General features: G+C 47.3%; 1 protein-coding gene across 2 annotated transcripts in view; it reads right to left on the bottom strand.

The window, feature by feature from the left end:
- The window catches only part of KDR (kinase insert domain receptor), a 32,938-nt gene extending 26,324 nt beyond the window's left edge, over positions 1-6,614 (bottom strand). Inside the window, exons 1-7 of one of the 2 annotated variants that reach the window (XM_054203422.1) lie at positions 6,371-6,614; positions 4,885-4,975; positions 4,177-4,373; positions 2,880-3,004; positions 2,381-2,549; positions 999-1,138; positions 635-803 (exon numbers count right to left, since the gene is read on the bottom strand). In XM_054203422.1, coding sequence (XP_054059397.1) covers positions 635-803; positions 999-1,138; positions 2,381-2,549; positions 2,880-3,004; positions 4,177-4,373; positions 4,885-4,975; positions 6,371-6,455 — 976 coding nt within the window. In that variant the 5' untranslated portion in view covers positions 6,456-6,614. The remainder of the gene's footprint in view (positions 1-634; positions 804-998; positions 1,139-2,380; positions 2,550-2,879; positions 3,005-4,176; positions 4,374-4,884; positions 4,976-6,370) is intronic. The other variant, XM_054203423.1, reaches the window with a different exon arrangement.
- Between the last annotated feature and the right edge of the window lie 7,164 nt (positions 6,615-13,778).

Here is a 13,778-nt window from a genome sequence, read left to right as displayed (position 1 = left end):
AAAATATAAACCCTTTTGTCTGAGTCAGTGATTAAAAATGGGCCATTCTCATGCTGGCAATTTTTTTTCTCGAGGTAAGCTTGTGGAGCTGCTGGGGCTGTGCCCAAGAGGGGCTTGAGAACAGGCTGTAGGATGTGGCCTCGTACTTATCTATGCACTTAGCTGAAGTTGCTTCCTTTGCATCATTTCCTTACAACCAAAACTCCATTTGATTCATCTATTCATAATGTAAAAGTTCAAAGTTTTATTTTCCTAGCTTCATTCACGCCCACCCAGACTCTTGTCCCGCAGAGCCACCAGAATCCAGCCTAAGCTCACCTGGAGTGAGAACAGCCAACCTTTATACAAAGTCATCTACACAAATTCAGCTTTACGGGACCTCAAGGAGGTCAACCCAGAGAGGACCAGAAGCTTACCTCAGTTTACTTTGCTGCCCATTTTCCTATCCTACAGCTTTCAGCATCCTTATCTTATTATTAGCTAAGCTTGTGGTATAAAAATAATCCTATAGTGGCTGCAAGAGAAATACTGTAGCTGCAGTTTGGTTCATTTCTGTGAAACGCCTTCTTCTGCATCCCCGTAATCAATCCCAAATCTGAAGCAACCAACAAAACCGAAGTGGAAGATGCCGTACCGTGGATAATGAAGTAACTGCTGTTTTTCATGTTCATACGACCGCTGGATGCTGCGCAAGTATATCGACCTTTGTCACTTAAGGACACGCTGTCGATGGTAAGAGTGCTTACAAACTTCTTTACTTCTCCTGCAGTGGTTTTTAAATCCCTTATGGTGGCACGTTTTCCCTGTAATAGATAAAAGATAGATGTTTTGGGGAATTTTATTGTAATTCCTCCTGTCACCTTTTGCACACCTGTATAGACAAGCAATTTCTTTGTGCATCACCATCTGCTTTGTCAATATTATAAAGGAGGGAGCGGCATTATACCTAAATCAAATTCCATTGTGATCTTGGCACCTTTAAGTTATTATGGAATTACCTTGATGGATGGGTAGTCCCATCTAAAATCGATTCCTACGTTCAGCTCCGTCCTTACGGTGCAGTTGAGAACAAGCTTTTCTCCCACTGCCAGCTCTACTTGGTAGTGCGGGCTCATCGTCAGGTCATAAATGCGGTATCCTAGAGGGAGAAGAAGGCACACACAAAACATGGGGGTAAAAATAGTTTTCTTTACAGCTCTCGGCACCAAATTTCCCAGTGAATTCACCAAAAGTCCCACTGAAACCCCAACTACAAAGAGGCCCCTTGATGCCTCAAGCGCAGCACGATGATGGTGGTACAAAGGAGCCTGGAGGGAAGGGATGTGCCTGCTCTGAGCAGTTCACACCCGAGAGCCACGTCAGACATGGCACAGCAGCATGAATGCACTTGACCAGAGCCCCCCCGGCAGGAGATGGCGACCCACACCGTTCCTCTGGCTTAGACACAATCTTCTCACCCTTTCAGGTGAGACCTGAATCTAAAGGAGATACATCCCCCTCCCCAGCAGCGAGCAGGAACTTTATCAAGAACAACAGTCCGACACTGGCAAAATTATCCAAAGTTTACTTTGTGCAATAAAATATTTAAAACATTCCGAAACAGAATATTCTGAAAGCAGAAATTCTGCAGAAATTCTGAATTTGCTCCAAGCCAGAGCGAGGACTCATGAATCTGGCGGGGAAGCAAGAGCCTGCGGCACCGAGTCAGGGCTGGAGGGCTGCTATGCCTTTCCTGCCAGGCAAGGCGAGACTGCCTTGGTGCCACCTGGCCGCATAAGGTGGTCACCGTGTCCTCAGCCAAAAAGAGGAAGAGATGCAGTTTCAGCTGAGACTCGAGCCTCCGCACAATCATCACATTATTACTGGGTTTTGATGAACAGCTGACAAAATACACCAGGAGAGCATAAACCCCTGTGAGAGTCAGGACACAGGTCTGAAGGAGAGAAGACAAGCTAGCTCCTAGTGCGACCTTCAGACCCCCCATTCCCTTGGTAGCCCCTCGGAGCAACTCCCTCCCATCTGCTGCTGATGGATGCCTGCCTCTAGTTCCCTTCAACTATGACTTGGATCCTGGATAAGTGAATAAAGTACAGAACAGAGTGATTTCAGGAAAAAGGCTTGCATTGTTAGGAAAAAGAAATAATCCCTGGCATCTATGTAAAACACTAAAAATAGAAGCACTTATCCCAGTGATCAACCAGAAAGAACACAATACTTCGCATTTAAAAGAAAAGTAATATCTATCACAGCATCCATTTTGCATTAGCTGCATTGTCAGTATTGAATAACCCCGAGTCCAACCAAGTGTAATTGGTTCAGTATGTTGTAGTGAGCAAAATAACTTTGGCTATAGAGAAAAAAACAAAAACCTTTGGCTTACCTACAACTGCGACTATGTATATCACAGACTGGTAGCTTTCATCATCTATTTTAGCTTCACAGAAGACCATGCCCGCGTAGTTGATTAAATGACTGGGTATAGTGAAGCCTTTCTTATTATTCCATGAAATCGATTTACCATCAGGAACAAATATCTTTTCTGGATATTTCTGTTTGAAATATTGATAAAATACACAATCAGATTTACCAAAAAAAAAATAAAATCAAACAACCCCGAATTTTCAAGTCCAACATTTTCCGTAACCGCGGGACCCCAGTTTTAACATCCGAGCTCAGGCAATCTCCCTCTGACAGGCAATCCCTCCACGCTTTGAGAGCGCAGGATCGTGGATGAGTACTCGTGGTGAGTACAGTTACAGCACTCACCTTGTAATCACAGGCTGTAAAATTCCCAAGGATGGAAAGAAATGTTTAAGAGATGTATTTATGTCACAGTGATTTCAACTAACTCTTAAAACAATAATGGGCTTTTTCCTTACCGCATGTAGGGATACGTTGAGATTTGATACGGTTCCGAGGCACGGCACTACCACGGTTTTATTCTTAGTGATGTACACGATGCCGAGCTGATCACTAACTGAAGTCACAAACGGAGATCTGTAATCTAGAAGAATATTCAATCGGTAAATGGATATTATTTGTCGCATGATTACGGAGGAAACTTTTCCAATTTTGTCTTTCCCTGTCTATTTCTTCTGAAATCAGTTTTGTTGGTAAAACACTTAAATGAAGGCACTAAATAGAGAGCACATACTTTGACAGACACACAGACACCCCCCCCCCCAGCTTTACAATATCATTATTCTCAAAACAGTTATCAGCAGCAGTGCACGCTTTGGAGAATAGCTTCCTGCCACCGCAGTCTTTGTGCCGACAAAAATCTGATTTACCCTGCTGTGACTTTCCTTGCATAAGTATTACAGGAAATATCGGTTAAAAGTAGTGACATGCTGCATTGGCTCCCCCAATGGCAGCATCCTTTTCAAAGTCAGACAAAAAAAAAAAAAAAAAAAAAAGTTCATGATCTTATAAAACAAGCTAACCCATGTACAGAATAACATCTCATTTTTCAAAACGGGAGCGGTAAGTTAACAACAAAAAGGAAACGGGGCGCATAAGAAAATGAGTGGGAAGCCATGAGTGCAAAAAGGCAGATGCCTCGATGAACGTGCAGAATACGCTGAAGCTGAGCATCTAACTAGAGGCTTCGCAGCGCCTGGGATGCTCAGCTGCACTGTGACAGCCTGAGGTTGAAAACTTTGCTCTTACAGCCTCAATAGATTCTACCACGACGGTTCAGCAAACGTATGGAAGTTCATGTTTGGGGGTTTGGTTTTTTTGGGTTTTTTTAATGGTATCAGACAGTACAAATTGCAAAAGGGATAGGATCTGTCATTTTTTATAAATAAACAATCTCTCCCTCGTATGAAACTCCTGCTGAGGTCGGTAATAGCTCTGTGTCCATGAGGACAGGCTCAGAGCGCAGCAGACGTACGAATGCTAAGTTCTGGGTGGAGGAGAATAGCAGACCAAGTGCTGCGGTCAGTTCAAAATTACAGGTACAAAGGCGTTTCTGTTGACGGCAAGTAGCATACTGTAATTCCTCACGTACTGGCATGTAATTCCTCAACATGAAAACAAGAAAAATAAGTTTCACAGGATCAAAAATACTAGGGCTAATAAATTTCAATGTCAAAACCATTTTGAGATACTTGGTATCGCTTTTTTCTCTGGAGGCTAGGGGAAGAGCCACCTAAGAGCTGTGTGAGCACTTACCTTGAACGTAGACGTAAATGGTCGTAGCTGCCTGGCTGTCCCTGTAAAGGCACCTGTAGTCCCCTGTGTCATTGCCAATGACTTTGAGGACAGTGAGTGTCTTGCAGTAGGGGCCGTCGCTGCAGTCTGTCACGGAGATACGCCTCTCAGCACTGCTCTGGTTGCTTGGCCAGGACCATTCCAGTGGCCTCTGACCGCTGGGAAAGCAAACGTTAGAGGAGCGTGAGCATGTGACGGGCACCAGTGCTGATGCCAAGGTGGACAACCCCAACCCTGCCAGCCTCTATGGCTATGGAGAGGAACGGCCTTCATCCCGTCACATGGAGCATCAAGCCCCATAGGGTAAATTCAGGTAAATTGACCTTAACACCTATAAGGAAGCTACTTGAGATTTGCGTTCTGCCGAATCTAAGTGACACAGCTCCCAAAAGGGAGCATGACGAGCATGGCTCACCAGTGGGCTACAGGCGGACATGGCTGACGCTTTCTCCTCCTGGCCACCCTGTGCTCCCCAGCTCTCCCTTGCTGCAGCCCTCTAAGATCGTTCCTAAAGTCTGTCCAGGAAAAATGAGGCGGGGGGAGGCACGAAGGGAGTCGGGAGAAACAGGAGGGATGAAGGGAGATAGACCGAATCACCTGCGATTCTGTACAAAACCTCACTACATAAATTACCCCCATCAAAATCAGGCTGGACAGATTTGCCCTTACCTGCAAGTAATATTTAGAGTGTCATTTGCAGTTATTGTGAGGACATCTTTTTGGATGCTAAGGGTTGGCTGATCCAGGGAAATAAATAAACCTGCAAAAACATGTTAAAAAAACCCCCTCAAATCAATCCAATAAACAAAGCAGATGCTACTCAATCAGAAAAGCATTAAATACAGGAATATGCAGCATGTTTTAAGCGGACGCTTTCACATCACCTACTTAGCAGTGAAGGGTAAATAATGACTTTTCACACATCCCAGAAAGTTCAAAAACTCTGTCATAACAGGAAGCAAAGGCAGATGGTCAGGAGCTAGCTGCAGAGCACTACAATTCAGCCAGCCAGGGTGGAGTTCCTGTTTTCTTGCGTTGCCAACTTCAAGGTCTATCGAGAGGATGTGGGACATTGAAATGAAGTGAACCTTCATCTGATGATCTCATTCCCCAGGGAATGGGATTACCAACTTTTCTTATAATAAATTGCAAATGCTTATGTTCTTCGAGACTGCTGATCAATGAATTACGTAAAGAAACTATTTTTACAGTTTGTCACAAATTTGAGATCCCATGAATTTATTTTATCCCATGATTTTCTAAGGATATCTCTTTCCTCCTAAGCAGTTAGGCAAAAATCCATTACTGCCAGACCTTATTCGCACAAGGCCTTGCATGGTGCCCACCCCGAGCCGCCCGGGCTCGCGAGGGCTGCAATCTGGGTGCCAGAGCTCTCTCAGAGGCAACATCCCAACATTTCTGAGTGCCACAGGGCGAGGTTTTCCCTCTGCCCTGGCTGCTCCCATCACTGTCGGGAATCCCGCCTCATTGGGGCAAGCCAGTCCCAACCAGGACAGCTCAGCCAGCTACGACGGGCAACAAGAAAGTGCTGCCAGACCGGGACCTTCCCGTTTTCTCTAGTATTTCCCCACGCTTTAATCACTGGCATCCCGAGCAGGTTCTTCGCTGATGACGGGTTTCCCGCATTTGGCTCCAGGGACATTTTGCTCTCGGAAACGGCGCCTGATGCTGGAGCCAAGCGAGCAGGACGCTATGCCGTGTCAGGCAGCCCTCTCCGACGGGCCAGGCAGGAGAGAGAGGGCAAGAGGACGGGAGAGGAGAGGGAGAGGGAGAGGGAGAGGGAGAGGGAGAGGGAGAGGGAGAGGGAGAGGGAGAGGGAGAGGAGAGGAGAGGAGAGGAGAGGAGAGGAGAGGAGAGGATGAGATGAGAAAGGACAGGAGAGGACTAGACGGGAGAGGAGAGGAAAGGAGAGGATGGGACGGGAGAAGAGAGGATGAGATGGGAGAGGTGAGGATGGGATGGGAGAGGAGAGGGAAAGGGAGAGAGAGAGGGAGAGGGGAGGACCGCAATCCCGCAGCATCCCACCCGGGGCTCGCGCTTCCTCCCCAGCCCTGACAGCCCCAAGGGAAACCCGCGCCCTTCCCGGCACCCGCTCACCCACCGCCGACCCCGGCGGCTCCCGGAGGGGCCGTACCCGGGTCTCGCCGAAGGTTCTCCGAGGGCTTACCGGGAGCCAGGCACAGCAGGACCGCCAGCAGCCGCGCCGCACCGAGCTCCATCCCGCGGCCGCCGGCAACCCTCGGCCCGACGGCGCCGGCGGGCCAGCAGCCGAACCGAGCCGATCCAAGCCGAACCGATCCTATCCGAGCCGAGCCGAGCCGAGCCGAGCCGAGCCGATGCTCGCCGCACGGCGGGGATGCGGGACCCCGGCCAGCAGCACCGCCCCTCTTGTCCCCGGGGGCGGGGCTTGTCGCCGTGGCCCCGCCCATCCCACCCCAGGCACCGCCTACTCCATGCATAGGCCACGCCCGCTCCGCCCCAGGCCACGCCCCCGCGGGGATGCTCCGGTGTGGAGCCCCGAGAGCTCCCCCTCCTCCCCGGAGACCGGGACCCTAATGTGCCTTTTAATCACAATTATTAACCAGGGACTGCCGAAAGAGGAGTTCCTGAGGTGGTCCCTTGAGAAAAATAAGCACAAATTAATGTTTTATCCATGCACGTGACCATAAAGCCTCTGGGGGAGATAAATACGTCTGCGTAGATAGATGCATAGATAAATGGGTAGATAATCAGGTAGATAGAAACACAACTGTGCCTGCATATGCGTATATCTACTTCCACATGCTACGGTTTTCCCTTTCCCTGCAAACCTGCATGTGAGCGTGTCCACAAACGACTAAGTTAATGAAGCAGCCACTTGATTTTGCACGCTATGCAATTCCAGCTGTTTTACTGTACCGGGGGATGAGTGTAATTTCCTTTGAAATGACACCCCTGTTGCTCACAGAAAGATACAGGCAGTGGGAGAAAGCAAACTTCTATACCGATTTTTCCCAGAGATCCAATAAAATCCACGAAAAGTCAAAGAAGGCTCATGTGGTTGAAGAGGCAGCAAGTCAGCAAATAAAATGCGTTCTTGTTATTCTTAGCAGCTCTTAAACCAGAAAATTGGTAGCCCTCATTATTATTCCCACCTCCATCCTACTGCGGGTCAGGTCATTGGTATTTCTAAGGGATTTTGGGAACTCTGGCAGTGATTACTAAACAACTGACCCTTGCTGAGACCAGCTGCACACAGGGTTTGTGCGGTAGTGACAAATTCCTAGTGAGAACCCACCCGTTCCTAGTGGCACCCACTGCTGAAGAGCCAGTTTTGGTGACTTTATTTGGGGTGATGCTGGTTTTGTTGGGTTTGACTACAAAGAGAAAAAAATTGATAGGGGCTGGATGACCCGCAAGAGCTGTTTGCCCTCAAAACCGTTTAGCTAGTCAACAAAGCAAGTGAAATTGTAGGGCTAAGTTGAAAAATATTCACATGAAATTATTGCAGGATCCATAGAACACAGTAAAATCGCTGGCCGCTCACTTTAGTGCTTTCTGCATTCCTACATGAGCTTCCAAAAATGCAATCTGTAGAAAATATCCCACTGTATTGATTTTAACTTGTGACTTTTCTGAAATCCAGTCAGGTGATGTGCAACTGGAGCTTACTGCAACACCACTTCGGCTCTGCTTCCATGTGTAGTCGTTGCTATTCCGTGAGCGGTTTGGAGGGGGGTGGTTGGTTTCATTGTGGAAAACTATTTTCGTGCCTGGGCTTTACGGGAACAAATACTCGCTGTTTGCCCTAAGCATCTCTAAGCAAAGATAGATGAATGCTAGCCCTCCCCTGGCCCTTTGGCTTCTGCCGTGTCCCCTTGCCTCCTTCTCCCCTGCAGTGTCCTGAGGAAGGGAAGAGAAGGGAAAGGAAGGGAAAGGAAGGGAAGAGGAGGGAAGGGAAGGGAAGGCAAGGCAAGGCAAGGCAAGACAAGGCAAGGCAAGGCAAAGGTAAAGGCAAGGCAAGGAGGGGGACTGACCCCCAAAGCACAGAAACCTCGGGGCTGGTCGGTGCACACATGGAACTGAGCAACCGTCAGCGAGGAGTTTGCAGGTCGCGAATGTCGGGCATCCACAGGGAAGCGCACATTTCAAAAGCACAAAGTGTTTTTATCTCCCTGAGTGATCCCATTGAGATCTCAGTTTTATACTGCGCTTCCGAAAAGGGACACAGCCTTCAGTACTTTGCCTGGCTGCCAGTATAATCTCGTTAACTAGAATAATGCTGCAGGAACTGCTGCTTCACTGTATGAATTGCCATCCCTGTAGTACCAGGAGCATTTGTGATACCAATGAGCAAGCTAGAAGACAACTTCTTTACACTCCAGATACTTGAATGGGGTAAACATTTAAGCGCAAGAATAACTTTACTCTGGAGAGTCATTCTACAGATGCAAGGCTTTTCATGTGAATCAAATTACTTATCTATATGGAGTTTGTGGGAATACTCCTCTAGCAAGATCAAATAAAAACTATAACTAAGAGTCTCTGGAAACGAAAGGGAGAGCTAGAAAAGATGTGAGGTGGCTTTACCGACACGGGGTGTGTGGTATCATATGTGCTTTGCTACACTGATTTTTCTATTTTAATCTCTGATGGGGCTTTCTCAAGTGGATTGTCAGTGGAAGATGCCATGGGGAACCTCTGAGAGAAAAATTGACCTGAGCACATAAGAAAGGCGGTCACCTAAAGTCCAAGTGACAGATTCATCTAAATACACTGCTACCGTGACAGCCATGGGACAACAGATGTCTGGTTACAAAACCAAAACCCCAGTGATTCAAGTCATGGCAGCTTTCTTATCCAGCCTTTGAGGCTATAGTCTCCGCACAGCCTTCGTGTCATCCTTCATGCCTGAGTATCTAGCGTAGCCCAGCTTGCACCAGAGACTACCAGTGCTGAACCGTGGGAAGCTGGCGAGAGAAGCCAAATATATTCACATTATTGAGTGAGTAGAGGGTGGGAATTCCTCCCTCCTCAGAGACAGTTTAAGTCTGGGAAACCCCCCAGGATCCCAAAAACAACATGAAATGGCTTCTAAGGCTATCGCACCCTTCGTCTCAGCACCCTCACTGGCTTTAAATGACAGGCAATCCCGACAAGACGTTTCAAATCTGGCTCAGTTCAGAGAAGTCTGCCCCTGCCTTGGCCAGACAATACCAGTAAAGAAACGGGGGGCTGGAAGGAGCTCCATGAACGTTCATCCCTCCTGCCACACTGAGCCCACACTGAGCCCAGTGAGGGACCGGACCTGGAGATTTGCAGGAGAGCTGGGAGCCGATGGATGGGATGCGTTCAGACCACGTGCATCACTCCGGGTTTCATCAGATCGATTCCCTGAGCCCCTCGGAGAGCAGCTCCCACCCTGAAATCAGCGTGTTTCCAGCGCCTGGGCTTATTTTCCTCCTTCCCTGCAGCCTCTTTCTGCCATAGCCCTTGTGCAGGGGAAACTCTGTGTCTGCGGATGGTCCCTGGGAACGCTCTGTGGGACGGAACGGGGCACGAAGTCTCGCCTTGGCCAAACAGGGCTAACAAGCTTTTGTTTATGCATCTGCTCCTCCGGTCGCCAAAAGCTCATTAAAAACAAGACACAAAGAAGCAGCAGAGGAAGCACACAACCCCCCCCTCCCCTCTCCTCCCCGACCTGTCACGACTCTCCCGGGCTCACTGGCTCCGTCAGCGCCTCTGAGGAGCCCGGCCAGCCTTTTTTTTTTTTTTTTTTTTGCTTAATTATTCAAATAACAACCTGGGGGGAGATAAGGGCTGGCAGTGGGGACACCAATTCTGTGCTTCCTTGCTCATGTAGCTCAATAAGTTTGCAAGTGGCCGATGTCCCACGCAGAACACATCTGGGATGTGGCAGCCAGCGGCCGGAGCGGCTCGTGGTCACAGCTGCATGCCACATCTGGGGCTGCAAGCACTGATAACATTGCCAAGGCAGACACGGAAACACGTTCAAGATGCCGCTACAAAAAAGAAAAAGCGAAGGCATCCATTTAATATCGAACGCCATCACCTTTCATATCAACCACATGCAAAAGCAGAAACACATTTAGCATGACACGTGTTGCAGGTGTAGACCCCAGAAAATGTGTTGGTTTGCAAGTGGCATTGCAAAGGACAAAATATACCCTTCCGGTTAGAAATGAAACTGGTTAGAAATGTCCCAGGTGAGAACAGGCACGGAAGCAGGAATGAGAAAGCATAAACCCACTCATTTTCAGACAGAGTTGCCTAAAGGTAGAGATTTGGATGACCCTGTTTCCAGAGTATGCCAGAAATGTTGAGACCTTAGCTGGAATCTGTGAACATATCCCTTGGCTATGTCCAGCTATGAACAGGAGGTGTGAGTTCAGCGTGTGTGCGCAACCCCAAAGCAGCTTTATTCTAGCTCGGCTGGATGCTGATGGTAACAAAACTGGAGGAACAGGTTCCTTGCTCTCAAGGCTCCGATTAATCCAACTTGCCTTGGATACATCTTTCTACTCCTTGGCACCTAATTGTGGTTGGAGGCACGCGGAATTTTAGGGACATATCTTTGAAAAATTCAGTTTCTTTCACTGTTCATCCGCTTGCCCCCATCATGTCCTAAAGCTCCATATAACTGCTCACGCCAGGACAACAGGCTCCTACGCACCCTTCATTCTGTTCATTATTTTTTTTTCCCCACCGAGGTGATTTTCCTCGCCAAACCCCTTGTGGAGGCAAAGGGTTTGTGGGGAAGGGGAAAATGCCTTTGCTTGTTTATGCGGCTGAAGTCTCTGGAAATTTCTCTCCCACTTGCAGCAGGAAGCAGCGCTGAAGCATCCCTTTCTGAGCAGGAAGCAGAGAGTAATTCAGTGTCTGGGCCCCTGGACGTGTGGTCAGTCAGGCTAATGGATGGGCAACTGGTGACAGGGACAAGCTACAGATTCTTACAGAGAAATCGGGGATGTGCAATACTTTTTTTTCCCCTTCTTTTTTCTTTTTTTCTTTCGTTTTTTTTTTTTTTCTTTTTTTTGGGCAGGGGGCTGAAAGTTGGTAAGTCCATGAAAAAAAGTCTCAAAGCGTAGTTCGACAAAACCGCTGGAGAAGGGCAAAATCTTTTTCTTCAATAGCTCACTGGCTCTGCACGCTCTCACTGTGTCCCCTCCCGTGAGGAGGACATTTGCATCTCCCAAGAGCACCTTCACCTCCGTCCTGCAGGAATGGAAGGCGGTATCCTCAGTCGCTTTGTCTGCGTTTGGTGGCCAATTCCCTTAATATTGACCGAAGGAGAAGGAGAACAAGGGAGTGAGCGTCACACTATTCACAAAGAGTGTCCTAGAGGAGAGACCTGGATTCTGGCCCTCATCCCTGCAAATACTGAAGGATTTTGTTCGATGCAGAATGGTACCATCAAGAAACCTGAAATGCCCATCCGCTATGGAGTGGTGCCTGAGGCTTTCTACTGACCTGAAGCCAGGCCTCCCAGAGGTGAATTTGCTCTGAGGTGGAAGTCCAACTGCTTGGGAAACTGTCTGCCCAAAATATATGTTACTGGTTTGTTATGAAAGAAATAAAAATTATGAACTCATCTGACAGGGAGCCAGCCTATCCAACATATTCTTACAAGAGGTCATTGTATTAAGAGTAGAAGCAACACACACCAGCTCCCAGGGAGTTTTTGTCCCCCATATCTTCTAAGGAACGATCTCCGAGTGAAGGTTTTTGGGTTGTTTGTAGCACCTTTCTGCCATGGAGGTGCCTCGGTGTCAGCTAAGGATTTTATCATGTTGCGGCCTTCCAGCGGTGAGGGCTCGAATGAGGTCTCTCTCCTACATCCTACCGCTTTTTAAATGAAATATGTATGGACTTAGTATCTTAGAGATATTTGACCAATTGTTATGTTTGCTTGAAACTGGCAGAAGGGTTAAAAAATTATGAGTCAAGTAGGTAGAAAAAATCAACAGACAGACATAAAACATGATTAGGTAAGTCCTGTTTCCCTAGGAAATCAGCCTAAAATTTACAGGTCACACCAACTCGAAAAAACTGCCAGCACTTCATAGGGCAGGATTAGAAGTTGAAACTCAAAGGTAACTCAAAGGAGAGCCAAGTGTTGTCGGAAATTGTGAAGACCCAGCCTATGAGGGAAAGCTGAAAGATTTGAGCCTGTTCAATCTAGAAGAAGAGGAGATCAGACAGACGGGTGTGATAACAGCCTTCCAGTGGGGAAAGGCTGGAGGTCCCCGATCAATTATCCTCATAGCCACCAAGGGTAAGGGAGGAAATAATCAGTCTAATTTTCTGGACAGCAGACTTATCTCAGATAATGTGGAACATTTTCTGATTTTCAGGGCAGTTAAGCACTGAATGTGGTTGTCTGGGGAGTCTGGGACTGGCATCAATTGAGGTGTTTAAGATCGGGTCTGACAGATCTCTGTCAGCGATGAAATTTAATTCTGGTTTACAATAGAAGTGGGTATTAGATAGTCTTCTCAGGTTTATTCAAGGCCCGCATATTCATGATTAATAGAAATACCATTTGCTGTTTCCTGTTCTTTAATAAAGCAACCCAAAAATGAAGCACTTCTTTATTAGGTCAAGTGTAACATTTCATCCAGCCTACAACATTTCAGCATTTCTTTTCAGCAGGAAAAATCTAATACAGTCAGTCTGAGCTGATACCTCTTCCTTTTTTTTTTTTAGGAGGTATCTTGGAGTGAGTCTTTTTGTGTTCAGCAACTAAACCGAAAAAACCCCCACCAACCTCCAAACCGTTGTTCACACAGCCCTGGTTCCAGCCAGGAACTCCTGGGAGACACCTCAGGGCACAAGTTGACGGGGACTTCTGAAATGTGTCAATGGTTGCCAAAGTACAGGCAGCACTGTGTGGTGATTGCTTGAAATGACGTCAAACGACTTTCCCAAATCAGCGCCAATGGCAGTTTACAGTCCATGCGTCCATAGCGTGTGAATTCTCTTTCAACTAACTCTTGCCGGTCCATTTAAACAGCATTTGGGGAAATGACCAAACCTGTTCCTTCCAGGTAATTCATTTTCCTGGCAAATACTTTCACAGCCAGGAGAACTGGATGGTAACTGAATAGTCTTGTGGGACATAATGTAGGGTCCCCACAATGTAGGGATGTAAGATCATGGGGAACCACAAGATGCAGAAAAGGGCACAGCAGGGGCTTGTGCAGACACAGGAGGGATCTCTATCACTCTCCTGTTCTTCTAAAGACTTTCTGGGGTACTAGCACACCTGGGTCTCACAGTCCCTCTAAAGAACTACTTTTATCTCAGCAGTGAGGAAGCCTTGTTTCAAGTAGGCTACAGTCAGGATTTATTTGCACATATGGTGTCTTAAATGTGATTAATCACTTTAAAGCTGTAATACACAAGTTGATTTTTGACATCCATGTCCCAAAAGCCTTTTTCTTACAAAGTATAAAAGTTCATCGCAACTATTTGCCTATTTGCATGTTAAACTTTTTCCTTGCTTTACTGTTATGAGATATTGGCCATCATATGTCCTAAAG

The sequence above is a fragment of the Rissa tridactyla genome, chromosome 5 (genome assembly GCF_028500815.1).
Source record: "Rissa tridactyla isolate bRisTri1 chromosome 5, bRisTri1.patW.cur.20221130, whole genome shotgun sequence".
Taxonomy (NCBI): Eukaryota; Metazoa; Chordata; class Aves; order Charadriiformes; family Laridae; genus Rissa; species Rissa tridactyla.
This window is presented reverse-complemented; position numbering and strand designations above follow the sequence as displayed.